General features: G+C 33.5%; 2 protein-coding genes across 4 annotated transcripts; one reads left to right on the forward strand and one right to left on the reverse strand.

Annotated features, from left to right (window-relative positions):
- Positions 1 to 8: 8 nt before the first annotated feature.
- On the reverse strand, positions 9 to 2,684 carry LOC107925065 (pollen receptor-like kinase 4). The gene is made up of 3 exons (XM_016855629.2): positions 2,039 to 2,684; positions 1,247 to 1,843; positions 9 to 867 (listed from the first exon to the last, which is right to left on the reverse strand). The coding sequence occupies exons 1-3, from the start codon at positions 2,682 to 2,684 to the stop codon at positions 200 to 202; spliced, it is 1,911 nt and encodes a 636-aa protein (XP_016711118.2). The 3' UTR covers positions 9 to 199.
- Positions 2,685 to 4,188: 1,504 nt separating this feature from the next.
- LOC107925190 (pyrophosphate-energized membrane proton pump 3) lies at positions 4,189 to 12,854 on the forward strand. Of its 3 annotated transcripts, XM_016855795.2 has the most exons (17): positions 4,189 to 4,415; positions 4,994 to 5,058; positions 5,136 to 5,363; positions 5,997 to 6,200; positions 6,450 to 6,601; positions 6,695 to 6,842; positions 6,916 to 7,048; positions 7,439 to 7,611; positions 8,297 to 8,417; positions 9,020 to 9,207; positions 9,327 to 9,764; positions 9,871 to 10,035; positions 10,322 to 10,477; positions 10,877 to 10,988; positions 11,833 to 12,052; positions 12,418 to 12,522; positions 12,607 to 12,854. In XM_016855795.2, the coding sequence occupies exons 3-16, from the start codon at positions 5,265 to 5,267 to the stop codon at positions 12,515 to 12,517; spliced, it is 2,409 nt and encodes an 802-aa protein (XP_016711284.2). In that variant the 5' UTR covers positions 4,189 to 4,415; positions 4,994 to 5,058; positions 5,136 to 5,264; the 3' UTR covers positions 12,518 to 12,522; positions 12,607 to 12,854. The 3 variants fall into 3 exon arrangements, with proteins under 3 accessions (XP_016711284.2, XP_016711281.2, XP_016711282.2); XM_016855792.2 differs by having other exon boundaries at positions 12,418 to 12,854; XM_016855793.2 differs by having other exon boundaries at positions 4,190 to 4,415; positions 4,991 to 5,058; positions 12,418 to 12,854.
- The last annotated feature ends 1,450 nt before the right edge of the window (positions 12,855 to 14,304 follow it).

Genomic DNA, 14,304 nt, shown 5'->3' on the forward strand with positions numbered 1-14,304 from the left:
AAACCACATTGTTTATTAGCCCTACTAAGCTTCTCATGAATTTACAAGAATTTACAAGAATTTGATGCACATAACTAGCTAGCACATGTTTCCAGTTTTGCATTTACACTATATCATTTCCCATCCTACACAACAATTACAACACAAAAAAATCCTTAAAATATTCATATATTCAATTTAGTCCATAAAAACTAACCATTCATCTTTCACATTTTTCGCTGCATATACTTGCATTCACTTCACATATAGTAGAACAGAACTCATCATCATCATCATCATCTTCATCTTCATCTTCATCTTCATCATCACCCAATTGTTCAATCTCTTGCACCACTTGTTTCAACTCAGGTCTTTTATTCAAATCCTCTTCACAACACGTTAACCCAATCTTTAAAAAACTCATCATTTCATCCCTTTTATCACCCTTTTTTCCCAATAACCCATCATCAAACACTGATTCACTGCTCATTTTCTCTTTCACCCAACTGCCTAAATTTGCTTTACTGTCATACTTTGGCTGCACATAGTTCTCTGGGAACTTACCCGTTAACAGCTCTAAAATCAATATCCCTAAACACCACACGTCGGTTTTCTTGCTAACACGACCTTTTAGAGCATATTCTGGTGTTTTGTAAGCAGCCATGAACATATGAACTTGTTCTTGGTTGATCAATGGTGTTAACCCATAATCACACATCAATGGCTTAAATGTGTGGTCTAAAAGTACGTTGGATGATTTTAAATTGCCATGGGGTAGTATTAAGGTGGGTAACTCCTTGTATAGATGACTTAAACCCCTAGCTATACCTTTTATGATCTTCAATCGAGTTTGCCAACTAAGACCTGGTTTATCTTCACAAGGGTTGCCTGGAAGAAATCAATGAATATCAGTTAGCAAGTACGTGAAAAAACTAGGTTAAATTGTGGTTTTGGTCCCTTTACTTTCCAGGTCCTTCTATTATAACGATTGGATCAAACTATTCTATGTACTATAAAATTTGACCTTATTTGATTCTTTTTAACAATCAGGGGGCTAAACTGATGCATCTAATAATAGAGGGACCTTACAGGTACTTTGCCAATAATTGACATAATTTAGTAACATTTTAAGCAGATATAGTTAACTATACATTATAAAATAAACAGATGTCAAAGTAAAATATAGGATCAAAATCCCAAAGCTAAAACAAGAAATTGAGCAACATTATATCTTTTAATAAAAGAGGTATAGGAAAAGAAAGATTACCATGAAGGTGAGTAGCCAAGCTACCATTATCGGTGTATTCAGAAACCAACAATTTCTCCTCTTTCATATAATGATAAGCCATAAGAGGCAACAAGTTTTTATGATTCAACTTCCCCAACCTCGTCATATGTTCATAAAACTCGTCTTTCCCTTCATTATTCATTTGTTTATACCTTTTCACCACTGCAACAACAATCCCGTCATCTTTCTCCATTTCAACCTTATACGATGCCCCCAAATTCCCACTCCCAAGTACCTCAGCCGATGCCTTTAACAAGTCTTGTAGATCGAACCTTTGGGCACCTTCTCTTAAGAACATCAATGTCGATCCATGGTCGAAACCTGCTGCTTTCACCATGCTCCCACTTTTAGATACCCTTTTTGCCTCATTCACCACGTTTGCTTTTTGAGACTCTGTATGGGTCCTCCAAGTCAGGAATAGAATGAGTGTTGCTATGATGAGTAATAGTAATGCTGTGGATAACACAATCAATGCTATTTTCGCTGAAGATAGTGTTTTTTCTTTTGACGAAGGAGGAGGTCTAGGTGGAGAGGAAGCGCATGCTTGTAATGGTTTCCCACATAAATTCTTGTTGCCTGCAAAATGAAAGGGACTAAATTTTAGAAGTTTGAAAGAATATAAGGATTGAGAATATATTTGATGTTCAAGAACTTCACATTTTTCTAAAAGCAATTATTGCAAACTTTGTGAAAGCAAAATTGGGTTTTGAAATTTGTCTGTTCTCTTTCGAGAAAATATATATATTTATAATGTGTAAAATTAATAATTACCTGAGAACATGGTTGCACTCATTCGGCTTAAGCTTTTAGGGATAGGACCTTCCAATTTATTATTAGCCAAGCACACCACCTTCAATTCTTGCTTAAAATCCGGTATATGACCCTCAAATTGATTCCCTTCTAGTCTCAATATCACAAGGTTAGGTAACACTGTTAAGGAGGATGGAATTTTACCCGAAAAAGCATTATTAGCCAAAAACACTTTTTTTAACGATCTCATCCCTTCGAATGCATCATCAGGAATCTCACCATGAAAACGATTATTCGATAAATACAATGCCTTCAATGCTTCCAGTTTCCGTATATTAACCATTATGCCTTCGAAATTATTGTTCATGAGGCTTATAATACGTAAAGTAGGTAACTTGTCAAGAATTTGAATATTCACCGATCCTCGTAAATTCATATTTTCCAGTTGTAAACCCCATATTTTATTCTTAACGCAAATCACACCAATCCAATTAGCCATGCTTTCTTTACATGGACTAGTGGAAGCATTCCAATTCCTAAGAGATGAAGGATTTGCTAATGAGTCCTTGAATTTCAAAAGATTTTCAGTATCACCCATATCACCTAATGAGACAATGACCAATGACCATAAAGAGAGAATTGCAATGCGAGTCCCCAGTATTGTCATCTTCATCATCTCAAAGGTGAAAGGACTAAGTAAAAATTATTACTCTATATAATAAATCAACAATATTGAATTTTTAGATTAATGCATGAACTCTTTATCTTAGGGTTGGTTATGTAAGTTGGAGTGAAAAATGACAATAATAGAAGTTAGTGAGGAACTATTTCTATTTGTTAAAGTTGAACTAAAACTATATGCATATGGGTTAGGAGAAATATAAGGACAACCTTTGATTGTTCACTCTACGTTAGGGAGGTTTAAACTATTAAAGAATAAAAAGCTAAAGCAAAATCCTTATACTTAATATACATGAATTTACGATTTATGAAAAAAAAGGTTGGGAGTTAATAACTATCCATCCCAATGATTTTTATATGTCATATAAGTGGTGTATCTAGGCCCGGCCCCCTAAAACATAAATTTCTCTATTTAGGTCCTTTTTAAAATTTTAAATTAGTAAAAGTAAAATTATACTTTAAACATTTTAAAAATAATAAAATTTTGATTTAATTCTTTAAAAATTATAAAGATATATAAATTTTTAAAATTTAAAATTTAATTTTGACCCCTAAAAAAATTTTCTAGATTTACACGTGACATATCATTATACTAATGTTATGGTGTGTCTATTTATTCTCCCCCTTCTTAATTTTTATAATTTCCATTGCGAATAATTCTTAAGAAAAGACAATTACTTTTTTAAAATTTACTTTCTTATTTTTTATTTTACAATATAATATTATTTTGAAAATAAAATACATTTTTCACTAGTAAATGCGATAAATTCTAGATCATTAATTAAAAATATTAAGTCAATATATTTAACCTTTTTTCTAAACTTTTATTAGCTTAATCAAATGAAAAAAAATAGCAAAGAAAATAAAAATATAATACATGAGTGAGATTTCAAAAAGAAAATACAACATTATATTATATTGGAAGATTAAAATAAGTGTAATATTTTCCTAGCATCCAAGCAAATCAGCTGCCTCATTTCTATGTGCTTTTTAAAAAGAAAAAATAAATTTGTAATTGAAAGAGTGGGTGTTTTGTCCTTGTAAATTGTAATCACACTTGAATATTTTTAAATCCAGTATATTATTTTTGACATGTTTTGTGTGGAAAATGGGAACTCCCCAACCAGAACGACAATGGACCCACCCGCACCGGAACCAACTCCTTGATACACCATTGTTCAAGAGTCTGAATCTCTAATACCCCACACTCAAAGTAGGAAAACGACGTTACTTGCACCTCAGAGGCACCACATACTTAAATACTGACATGTGGCTAGTAAATTCAACAAAAGTTAACTTTTCTTTGGGGTGATTTGATAAAAAAATATAAATTTAAGGACTACAAATGATAAAAAAATTAAATAAAGGACTAAAATAAAAATTTTCGTAAAATTGGAGGGTAAAAATACCATTATTCCAGAAAAACTACTAATTGCCAAATAGTATTCAAAAACGGCTTATGTTTACGAAATTTATTGGCAGTGCTGACACCACATTATAAAACAAATTGTTTAAGGGGAAAAAAAACTTTAAACCCAAATTACACACCAAAACAATAAAAAAGAAATATTCCCTCGTGAAAAGTCTACAATTGTCTCTCTTTCTACAAAATTTCTGCAAAATTCCGCGGTTACAGAGAGATGGAGAGCTTCAAAGCTTTAACGCATTCTTGTTTGTAAATGGCGGTTACTTGGTTTCGCGGCGGCAATTGAAATCGGTATGTGTATTTTTTTTTTGGTTAATTTCTTATAGATCTAATTGGTGTATTTGAGGATCAATTCATGCAATGATCTGAATCTGAGGTTTTGGCTTTGGATCTTATGTTCTTATGGTTATTAGGAGCTTACTTCATTTTCATCGTTTTGTTGATGGAGTTGTCGGGAACAAGAACTGTTTGGAACCTGACAAATTTGAAAATTTAGTGGTTGCTTTGTTCGGACTATCGTTTTTTCCCATTGATTACATTTTTTCTAGTGTAATTGTAGTCCGGAGGTCCACAATGGGATGAAAACAGAAAATACCATTATTCATGTGCGCTTCCTTTTGTATTTATTAATTAGCTTTCACTATATCAAAGGACTTGGTTATTCTTTAATTGAAATAAGAACTCTGTTTCCATTTAGCTGCCAGAAAGTGGCTTATTCACTAAGGAGATATTATTTTACTTCATCTAAGTTCTGGGAGTTTGTGCTTGGTTCGAATTTAACTAACTCTCTATGTTGATAATTTATGTCTGTTTTCATATTTTATTAATTTTAAGTTTAAATGATAAATGTTTCGTTTGACCTTTAGCAGGAAAATCAGCTGGTATCCGAACTTCCTTTACCTAAAATAATTTTACAGAAACTAGAATTCCGGAGGTAAAGCAAGAGTAGAATCTATTGAACCTAAAAGTGCAGCAGTTTTTTAATAGGTTTATTATACTGTAACATCTCAGGTGAAATTGTAGTCTTTGGCTGGAGAAATTAGAGCATTCGAATTCATCAACCAAGTTCAGGGGGAGTTTGCCCCAAACCTGGAAATACAACTCTTTACCTGTTGCCTTGAGTGTGAACTTGCCAGCACCATGATGATTGTAGATGACGTTGAGAATGGCAGTTTGGGGCCTTACCAGGATAGACCAAGGACTTTCCCCAACATGCGTAGCAAGCCTTATACTCCTTTGGTAAGAACCTTGTTGTCTTAGTGTGTAATTTGTTTGTTGTAAATGAGTATGAACTTTGAGTTTTTAGCTGTCTTCTTTTTTCTTTCTCATTTTCCTTTCTGTCATTTTAGTAATTCCTTTGATCCATTATTTGATGTGACCTATGCCTAGTTTAACTATTTTAGAAAAGAGGAATTAGCTTAGCATGAATTGATGATCTTAATTGTTTGGAATAATTGAATATTGCCGTATATTAGGAGTATTTTAGCTATATGCCTTGTCATTACCTAGCTGTGGTGTTCTGGAATTTTACATGATAGACAAACCTCCATTCTTAAAGTTTTTGGGGCTTAGACTAAAATTAGAAAAGAAGTTTAGCATGGGCTACACAGACACTGCTAAACTGATGTGAATGGCTGTTTGACTGGTACTGGCAGAGTCAAGCAAATAGGTTAATGAAATGTGCATCTTAATATTTTAGTCAGAAAAATAAACTTTGATGCAGACCCTGTAGGCAGGATTTATGGAGAATTCTGTTCACTGCTTCTGTTTTTTTTTTTTTTTTTCAAATCTGGATGGGCATATTTTAATCTGTCTCTTCCCCATTCTGGGACACACTTTGTACTACTGTAATTGACTAGTTCCTTTGTGCAGATTTTTCGAATTCTCATGGGAATAAATGTTCGTATTCTTGTTATACTTCTCCTTTTGGGCTTTGGATATGTCTTTTACATTGGAGCAAGTACTTCTCCAATCATTGTTTTTGTCTTCTCAGTTTGCATCATCAGCTTCCTTTTGTCTATATATCTTACAAAGTGGGTCCTTTCCAAGGATGAAGGGCCTCCAGAGATGGCTCAGGTAAAGCTCTCTCAAGATTAAAAAAAAAAAAAAAAGAATTCACTCATAATTTATCAAATCCTTCTCTAGCTTTTTTTTAAATAATTTGTTCACAATATTTTCTCTTTCGTCAATGGTTCTTCAAAAGAGAGTAGTTTTCTTTCATCAGTCATAATCTTCTTGTTAACCCTTGAAATGCAACTGAGAAATTATTAATTTTTAGCAACCTCCTCACACCATTGTACTGAGCGTATCATTTTTACTTTCTAGATATCAGAGGCTATACGTGATGGAGCAGAAGGTTTCTTCAGGACACAATATGGTACTATCTCCAAGATGGCATTTTTGCTAGCTCTGGTGATTCTTGGCATATATTTGTTTCGCAGTACAACTCCTCAACAAGAATCCTCAGGCATAGGAAGGTGATTATATGTATGAAGATTATGTAAAAACACATTCAATTTCTTTCTTTATCCTTGTGACAAATTTATTTATCCTTTTACTTGCTGATGCAGGGTAACATCTGCATATATCACTGTTGCTGCATTTCTTCTGGGGGCTCTATGTTCAGGTGTCGCTGGCTATGTTGGGATGTGGGTATCAGTTCGTGCAAATGTCCGTGTCTCCAGTGCAGCAAGACGGTCTGCAAGGGAGGCCTTGCAGGTTGTATCATCTTAAATTTCACTTATTTTGAGTACTTATGGACTTGAATACTAACTGCAAACATCACATGCAGGTAGCTGTCCGTGCTGGTGGTTTTTCTGCCTTGGTGGTGGTTGGTATGGCTGTGATTGGTATAGCTATCCTTTATGCAACATTTTATGTTTGGTTGGGAGTGGATTCACCTGGTTCGATGAAGGTTACAGATTGTATGTAATTAATTTCCTCGTTCGCTAACTTATGTATAATTGCATTTTATGCAAATGGATCTCCCTATTACATGGTTCCTACCTTTTCCATCAATCAATGGATACTTAAATCATGTTGAATGTTTGACTTCTCTTGGCCAAATGTTGATAAATTGTATGAGCATGAATCTGTTGGTTTTTTCTTTTTAAGTGGATAGTAATTATTTCTTTTGGCTATCTAAGGTACGTTACTGCTTTGTAAGTTCATTAAGAGTGGGCATAGGATTAGGTAGCTAAGCATTGGGTTTTAGACTTAAGTTATTATTCTTGTGCATCTCAGGCTAGCAGGATCATTATTTCAGAACAACTCTACCGGTGATTCCTTGATTGATTTTGTTTATTTTCTTTCAGTGCCTCTCCTTCTTGTGGGATACGGTTTTGGAGCTTCATTTGTTGCCCTGTTTGCTCAGTTGGGTGGTGGGATATATACAAAAGCAGCTGATGTTGGGGCAGATCTTGTTGGAAAAGTAGAACAGGGAATACCTGAAGATGATCCTAGAAATCCGGCAGTAATTGCAGATTTGGTACTTAAAATTTTCACACTTAATGTTTAAGATATAGCTAACCATTGGAGTCTGAAGTAACATCGTTTTATTCTCTCATATTATATATTGTTATAGTCTGAGCTTGAAAATGAGCATGTGAAGCTAGTTTATGTTTCATGTAATTTCCTTTTTTTATTGCTGAAATGTTTTGTTCATTTATGCTCTGGACTGAAGGTTTATGGTTGTTATAGGAGTTGACCATAGTGGTATTCATTGAATGGAAGACTTTAAAGCAGCTCTTTTAAAAGGAACTTTGAGTTTGTTCAATATTTAATTGTGATAGCAAAACGTATGCATGTTATAGCGGAATATATTTATACTGGACCTTGCATGTGATTTTAAAGCATTTCTGATATTCAAATGCACGAATTTGAGAGAAAAAGCTGAAAACTTTTCTTTCATGTTTGTTTCAAAGTCTATATTGCCTTACCATAAAAGTACAATAGTTTCAGAGAAAAATAATCCATATGTAAAATATGTTATTATTCATCAAATGAAGTTCAAAGTTGGAAGTGGACTGAACATTTGTAGTACATAAGAGTATTGGAAAAATTAGAAATTTACTGCAACAATGCTTATGCTTTATCTTTATTTTTACGTTTAGTTGTCAAACATTCTATCAGCGATTCTGTTTGAAACTTGAATCTTCCTTTTTGCACTGAAGGTTGGAGACAATGTTGGCGATTGCGCTGCTCGAGGTGCAGATCTTTTTGAAAGCATTGCAGCAGAGATAATTAGTGCAATGATTCTTGGTGGAACAATGGCTCAGCGTTGTAAAATTGAAGGCAAGTACAAGCCCCCACTAATTTTGATGTAGTTGTAACATATTTATACTGCTGCTTGTTGTGAAATTTCCTATTTTATAACTATGACAGCTGCAGAGAATAGAATTTTAATCTTTTTATTCTTTTTAATAGTTTATAATGAATTGAGATGAGAGTTTAAGCCAATTGGAATCTGCACTTTGATGAGATAGTGAAGTTTTCTTGTGTCCTGTTGTATCTTTTTAGCTAACATGGTGAAGAGAAATAAACTAAAATATGCCTCTAACTGATCAGGTGTTACATTTCTTCATTTCAACATTTTCCAATAGCTTTTGTTTTCAAACCAACCTTTTCAAAAAGCAGGTATACAGAAGTATGCATCCTTATGGTGTTAGAACTAAGTTTGTTGCTTTTAATAGCATGCTCTTGGTGTAGTTACACCAAGGGTTCACCTGCATAAATCTATAACTAAGACAGCATGAAACAGTCTCCTTCTCTGTTGGAAGTTCAATTCTTTTTTATTTATTTTTTTCATTACATACCGCTTTGGCTTTGGTGTATTCTTTATGTTGAGTGGGCTCTCTATTTCTTTTGCTGTGGTCTCATCTTTGATACTTATGCAGACCCATCTGGCTTCATTCTGTTTCCTCTTGTTGTGCACTCATTTGACCTGGTGATATCATCAATTGGAATACTTTCAATTAGGAGTACTCGTGACTCCAGTGTGAAAGCTCCAATAGAGGATCCAATGGCAATCCTTCAGAAAGGATACTCTGTTACAATAGTTTTGGCTGTACTGACATTTGGTGGGGTAATATATCATCTACTCCTGCAACTCAATGCTGAAATTATTGAAATCTAGTCATTTTTATAACTTTGATTTGATTGAAATCTCATTCAAGACTTGTTCTTTTTTCGAAATTATTGCAGTCTACTCGGTGGTTGCTTTATACTGAACAAGCACCTTCTGCATGGTTGAACTTTGCCTTGTGTGGGCTGGTTGGAATTATTACAGCTTATGTTTTTGTCTGGATAACCAAATATTACACTGACTACAAGCATGATCCTGTACGCACATTAGCTCTTTCTAGCTCCACAGGGCATGGGACTAACATTATTGCTGGAGTCAGTCTGGGCCTGGAGTCGACAGCTCTTCCTGTTCTTGTGATAAGTGTATCTATTATTTCTGCTTTTTGGCTGGGTCACACCTCTGGACTGGTGGATGAAACAGGAAGTCCAAATGGTGGGTTGTTTGGCACAGCTGTAGCAACAATGGGAATGCTCAGCACTGCTGCTTATATCTTAACGATGGATATGTTTGGCCCAATAGCTGATAATGCTGGTGGAATTGTAGAGATGAGTCAGCAGGTTCGATATATTGGTTCTCCATATTTTCCTGTTACAAATCTATGTATTGCTATTTCTTCTTTTCAGATGATTTAAGTTGGCTGTTGAATGTTGATGTCTTGTACAGCCAGAGAGCGTGCGAGAGATTACAGATGTTCTTGATGCTGTTGGGAACACGACAAAAGCTACCACCAAAGGTTTTGCCATTGGATCTGCAGCACTTGCTTCTTTTCTTCTGTTTAGTGCATATATGGATGAGGTTGCATCTTTTGCTAATGAATCTTTTAAACAGGTCTGTGTTGCTATATTTCTCCTTTATGAAGATTCTCTTTGGTTTATCACTTTTGCCACTTCTATTTTACTTCTGAAAAAGGGGGAAGCAATCTTTCTGAAAAAAAGGAAAATGCATGGTTTTACTTATGGGCATAATAATTGTGTTTAAATTGGATTTTCTGAGAAACCAAAAGAATAACAGTGAAAAGATGTAGCAAAAGTGGCATCCACGGAGTTGGATGTTTGTTATTCTGCAAAGTCTTTCATTCTTTTCCTAATATTTGCAGTTTTTGATCAACTTGTAGGTGGATATTGCAATTCCTGAGGTTTTTGTTGGTGGATTGTTGGGATCCATGCTTATATTCTTGTTTAGTGCATGGGCCTGTTCTGCAGTTGGTCGAACGGCTCAGGAGGTTGTTAAGGAAGTAAGAAGACAATTTATTGAGAGGCCTGGGATAATGGTGGGTTAAGTTTCTGATTTTTTTTTCTTTGGTCTACTTTAACCTTTAGCTTTCTCAAATTATATGTTAAATGCAACGGAGAAAAATTATAAAGTATTTCTTGTTGTATGGAAGAATCACGAGAAAAATGAACAGAGAGCAAATATGCAATTGAGGTCTTCCTTCCAGAACTCAATTTTTGAAGGTTTTCACCTCGTCAAAAATTTCAAAATTAGGAGGGATGTGAAGAGAGATGAAAATTTACGTGTTATCGTTTTTCTTGTCATTAAGCTCCAACACAAACAAATTAAAGAGATATCGGAACTTTGCTATAAATTAATGCTTTGCATACTGTTATTTCTCTCATTTTTTTCTTTTTATGTGAAATTATTTACTTTTATTCTGACATTCTGGCTGCAGGACTACAAGGAGAAACCAGATTATGGTCGCTGTGTTGCTATTGTAGCATCGGCATCTTTGAGGGAGATGATAAAGCCTGGTGCATTGGCTATCATATCACCAATAGTAGTTGGTTCGTAACTGCTCTTTGCTGATTAGTATTTACTTTTGCAAATCATGGGTTGGTTTGCTTATTTCTCGTTTTAAACGATCATTTTTTTTTTCTCATAGGTTTTCTACTTCCTTTCCTAGTGTTCCTTCTTTGTACTTTTGCTTCAATATTTAGATGTAGACCTGTCCAAGGACAGAGCTATCCACTTAGCTCAGTCAGACTGATCTATCTGATTAGGGCATTGAACAAGGTTTTTCAAAGGCTTAAGTCACAATTTAGCCTCTAAATTATACCCATTTTCCCACTTTGGTACTTAAACAATCATTTTTATCCTAGTTTACCTCCCAAAAAGATTTTCCAATAAGAATGTGACATGTGGCACATTCTTTTAGGAACTGTTATAGTTTCAGAAAAATGAAAAAAAAAAAAATAAGGGTCGCACATCTGGCAATGAATAGATCTACTTATCAGTGTGAAGTAGTAGTGATAGTGGTAGCAGCATTCCATCTCAATCCTAGTCCTTTGATTGTTTATGGTATGGTTGTAACTGAATCTAATTTTTTATAAAAAGTTCCATGAATCGCTGAAATATTTCTTTTTACTACCATGCATTCCAGTTCTGGATTTCTTGTCTGAATCGCACATTCTGTTAGCACTGTTGTCACTAGAACCACGTCAAGAATGTAGAAGTTTACCCAAAAAAGAATTAAGGAGATTAGATGATCAAACTTTATTCTTGGATTTTCTTTTGACTTTAGTTTACTTTGGTGATCGAAGCATTCATTTTGGTGCTCCTTTATTGATTAATTTTGTTCTTAATAAAAAATCCTTTCAACTTGCGTAATTTGTATGTAACCATTTGCAGGTTTTTTGTTCCGTGTTTTGGGACACTATACTGGACATCCTCTACTTGGAGCAAAAGTTGTAGCTGCTATGTTGATGTTTGCAACAGTTTCTGGCATTTTAATGGCTCTCTTTCTTAACACTGCCGGAGGTGCATGGGATAATGCGAAGAAGTTTATTGAGACAGGAGCTCTTGGTGGAAAAGGCAGTGATTCTCATAAAGCAGCTATTACCGGAGATACGTAAGTTCTCTTTTCCTTTATATTTTCTTCGTTTTCATAATGGTTGGGGGTGCTAGGAGATAGGAGCAATAAGTTTATAGGGGATCCATTGAGAAACTTGACCATTGCCAGGGCCTTGTCCGGGGATGGTCGAGATTGTGTGAGTCTTAGGTTTGATGTTAACCTAACTGCGCTAAGGAGATCCCGGGATCTCTGTGCAACCTAACTGTCACCTAAAACTGTCGTTCTGCATGAACTTGCTCTATTTGTGTTCAAGTGGCTTTAATCTGGAAAAAGTAAAGCCTTCTGATGTAGTGCCTTGCCTGCTGTGTATATGTAATGATATATGATATATGATATATGATATATATGAACATGGATTGCAGCGTTGGAGATCCATTCAAAGACACGGCTGGACCATCACTTCACGTGCTAATTAAAATGCTAGCTACAATAACGCTTGTTATGGCACCAGTGTTTCTATGAAAAGGGTATGTCTATTATCCTATGTTGTGTTGTGTTGAGTAGAATCAGACGGCACCCATTAATCCATTATTTACCTTTTGAGTTCTTAGGTATTTTGCGCGCACACATAGGAAGAGAGAAAAAGAGATTAGGTATTTTGATGTAATATCAATGGCATGGGTGTTGAATCTGATTAATAGCCTCAGTAAATGTTGTTCTTTTTAATTTGCTTAATCTGAAATAAGAGAGGTTAACAGAGTGCAAACCATTTTGGTTTTTCTAGTTTAGTGTACTTTTCACCCAACTTTTTTATTGTAATAAATCGATAATATGGTAGTTTTGCCTTCTTCTTTTTTAATTTGTTGGTGTGACATTTTAAAAATGAAATAATTTTAAATATGTTGTAATGAATTTGAACTTAACAAAATAATTTTTAACAGTGTTAATAATGTTAAACAGTTAGATTTGAATTATGAAATCTGAACAATGAAGGATTAAATTTTAAATTTGTGAGAATTACAGACACTTATGGTATATTTTAACCTAGTTTGTTTTTACTTCAAGTAATCGCAATATATATAATGTAAAACGGCTCTGAGAGAGTGCATTGTTTTGAGCTAAGTTCCAAAGCAACACAGGGTCGACACACCCTCCTGCTCTCTGGTTGGAACCAAGCCATCAACATAAGCAGCAATTAGGCATATTGTTTAGACCATTTCATCACAGCCAACTATCTAATAATCCATTCATAACTTACAAAGATGGAGCTCAGCTACCATTTCCTGCAATTTTATTATTATCTTTCCAATGTAATTTGATATAATTATATGAATTGCTGTTATCAATTATCATCATATTCTACTTTAACTGACATTTTACCAATAACCTTCCATTTCACGTGAAGCCGAACTCCAAAATCTGTAATCATGTATTCTAGAATTCAGTCCTTAATAAGTATGTTAGAAATCATGAGTAATATTTCATTTTGTCTTTTTTATTTAAAAATAGATAAATTATTTTTTAAGTATTATATTAAAAATTGATCTTATTTGTTAAAAATTTTGTCTATTTGTACTGTTAAAAATTAATGTGATTGATGGAATAATTAGACAATGATACGTGGCATATCACTTGTATCTTATGTTGACCTATAAGAATTGATTTTTAACAATAAAAATGAGTAAAACTTCTAATAGGATCTGTTTGCTTTTTAATATAATATAAAAGGGTTAATTTGTTAATTTTTAAGTAAATAGGTAAAATGTAATTCAACCCGTAATACAAGGACTTACATACAAATTTTACCTTAGATTTTCCTATTTATAGCTCATTTAGTGATTTCTTTTCCCTTAATTCAATTTAAAATGTATTAAATATATTGAAAACAAACATTCTTATTTCAAAAATTAAATCATCTTTAATGTGTGCACCAACCAAACAATCTCCTGCTTTTATCAAATTTACACACAAAAAAAAATTCAGTTTTCTAAGTTATTATTTTTGTCAAAAAATAGTAATATAATAAAATAGTAATTTATTATCATTTCATATGTTTTTTAATATTTTTTTGTATTATTTTTGTTATAGTGATAATAAATTAAATTCTTTTATAAATGTATTTAAAAATCGATACAAATATGGTAGAAACCTCTATATTAAGAGTCATATTACATTTTGATCCCTTTACTTAAAAAATAAATAAATTAATTCTTGTATATTAAGTTGAAAAATAAATTGATCGTTTCTATAAAAATTTATATCTATTTCTAATTTTATAACTAATATTGATGAAATAATCAGATAATTAT

The sequence above is a fragment of the Gossypium hirsutum genome, chromosome A10 (assembly GCF_007990345.1).
Source record: "Gossypium hirsutum isolate 1008001.06 chromosome A10, Gossypium_hirsutum_v2.1, whole genome shotgun sequence".
Lineage (NCBI taxonomy): Eukaryota > Viridiplantae > Streptophyta > Magnoliopsida > Malvales > Malvaceae > Gossypium > Gossypium hirsutum.

Excerpts from the sequence above, each read along its gene's own strand:
- LOC107925065 (XM_016855629.2), bottom strand. The coding sequence starts at position 2,684 with ATGACAATACTGGGGACTCGCATTGCAATTCTCTCTTTATGGTCATTG. Across the intron at positions 1,844-2,038 it reads GAGTGCAACCATGTTCTCAG|GCAACAAGAATTTATGTGGG; the intron begins GTAATTATTAAT and ends TTCATTTTGCAG. Across the intron at positions 868-1,246 it reads CTTGGCTACTCACCTTCATG|GCAACCCTTGTGAAGATAAA; the intron begins GTAATCTTTCTT and ends GATTTCTTCCAG.
- LOC107925190 (XM_016855792.2), top strand. The coding sequence starts at position 5,265 with ATGATGATTGTAGATGACGTTGAGAATGGCAGTTTGGGGCCTTACCAG. Across the intron at positions 6,843-6,915 it reads CTGCAAGGGAGGCCTTGCAG|GTAGCTGTCCGTGCTGGTGG; the intron begins GTTGTATCATCT and ends CATCACATGCAG. Across the intron at positions 10,989-11,832 it reads CATATCACCAATAGTAGTTG|GTTTTTTGTTCCGTGTTTTG; the intron begins GTTCGTAACTGC and ends AACCATTTGCAG.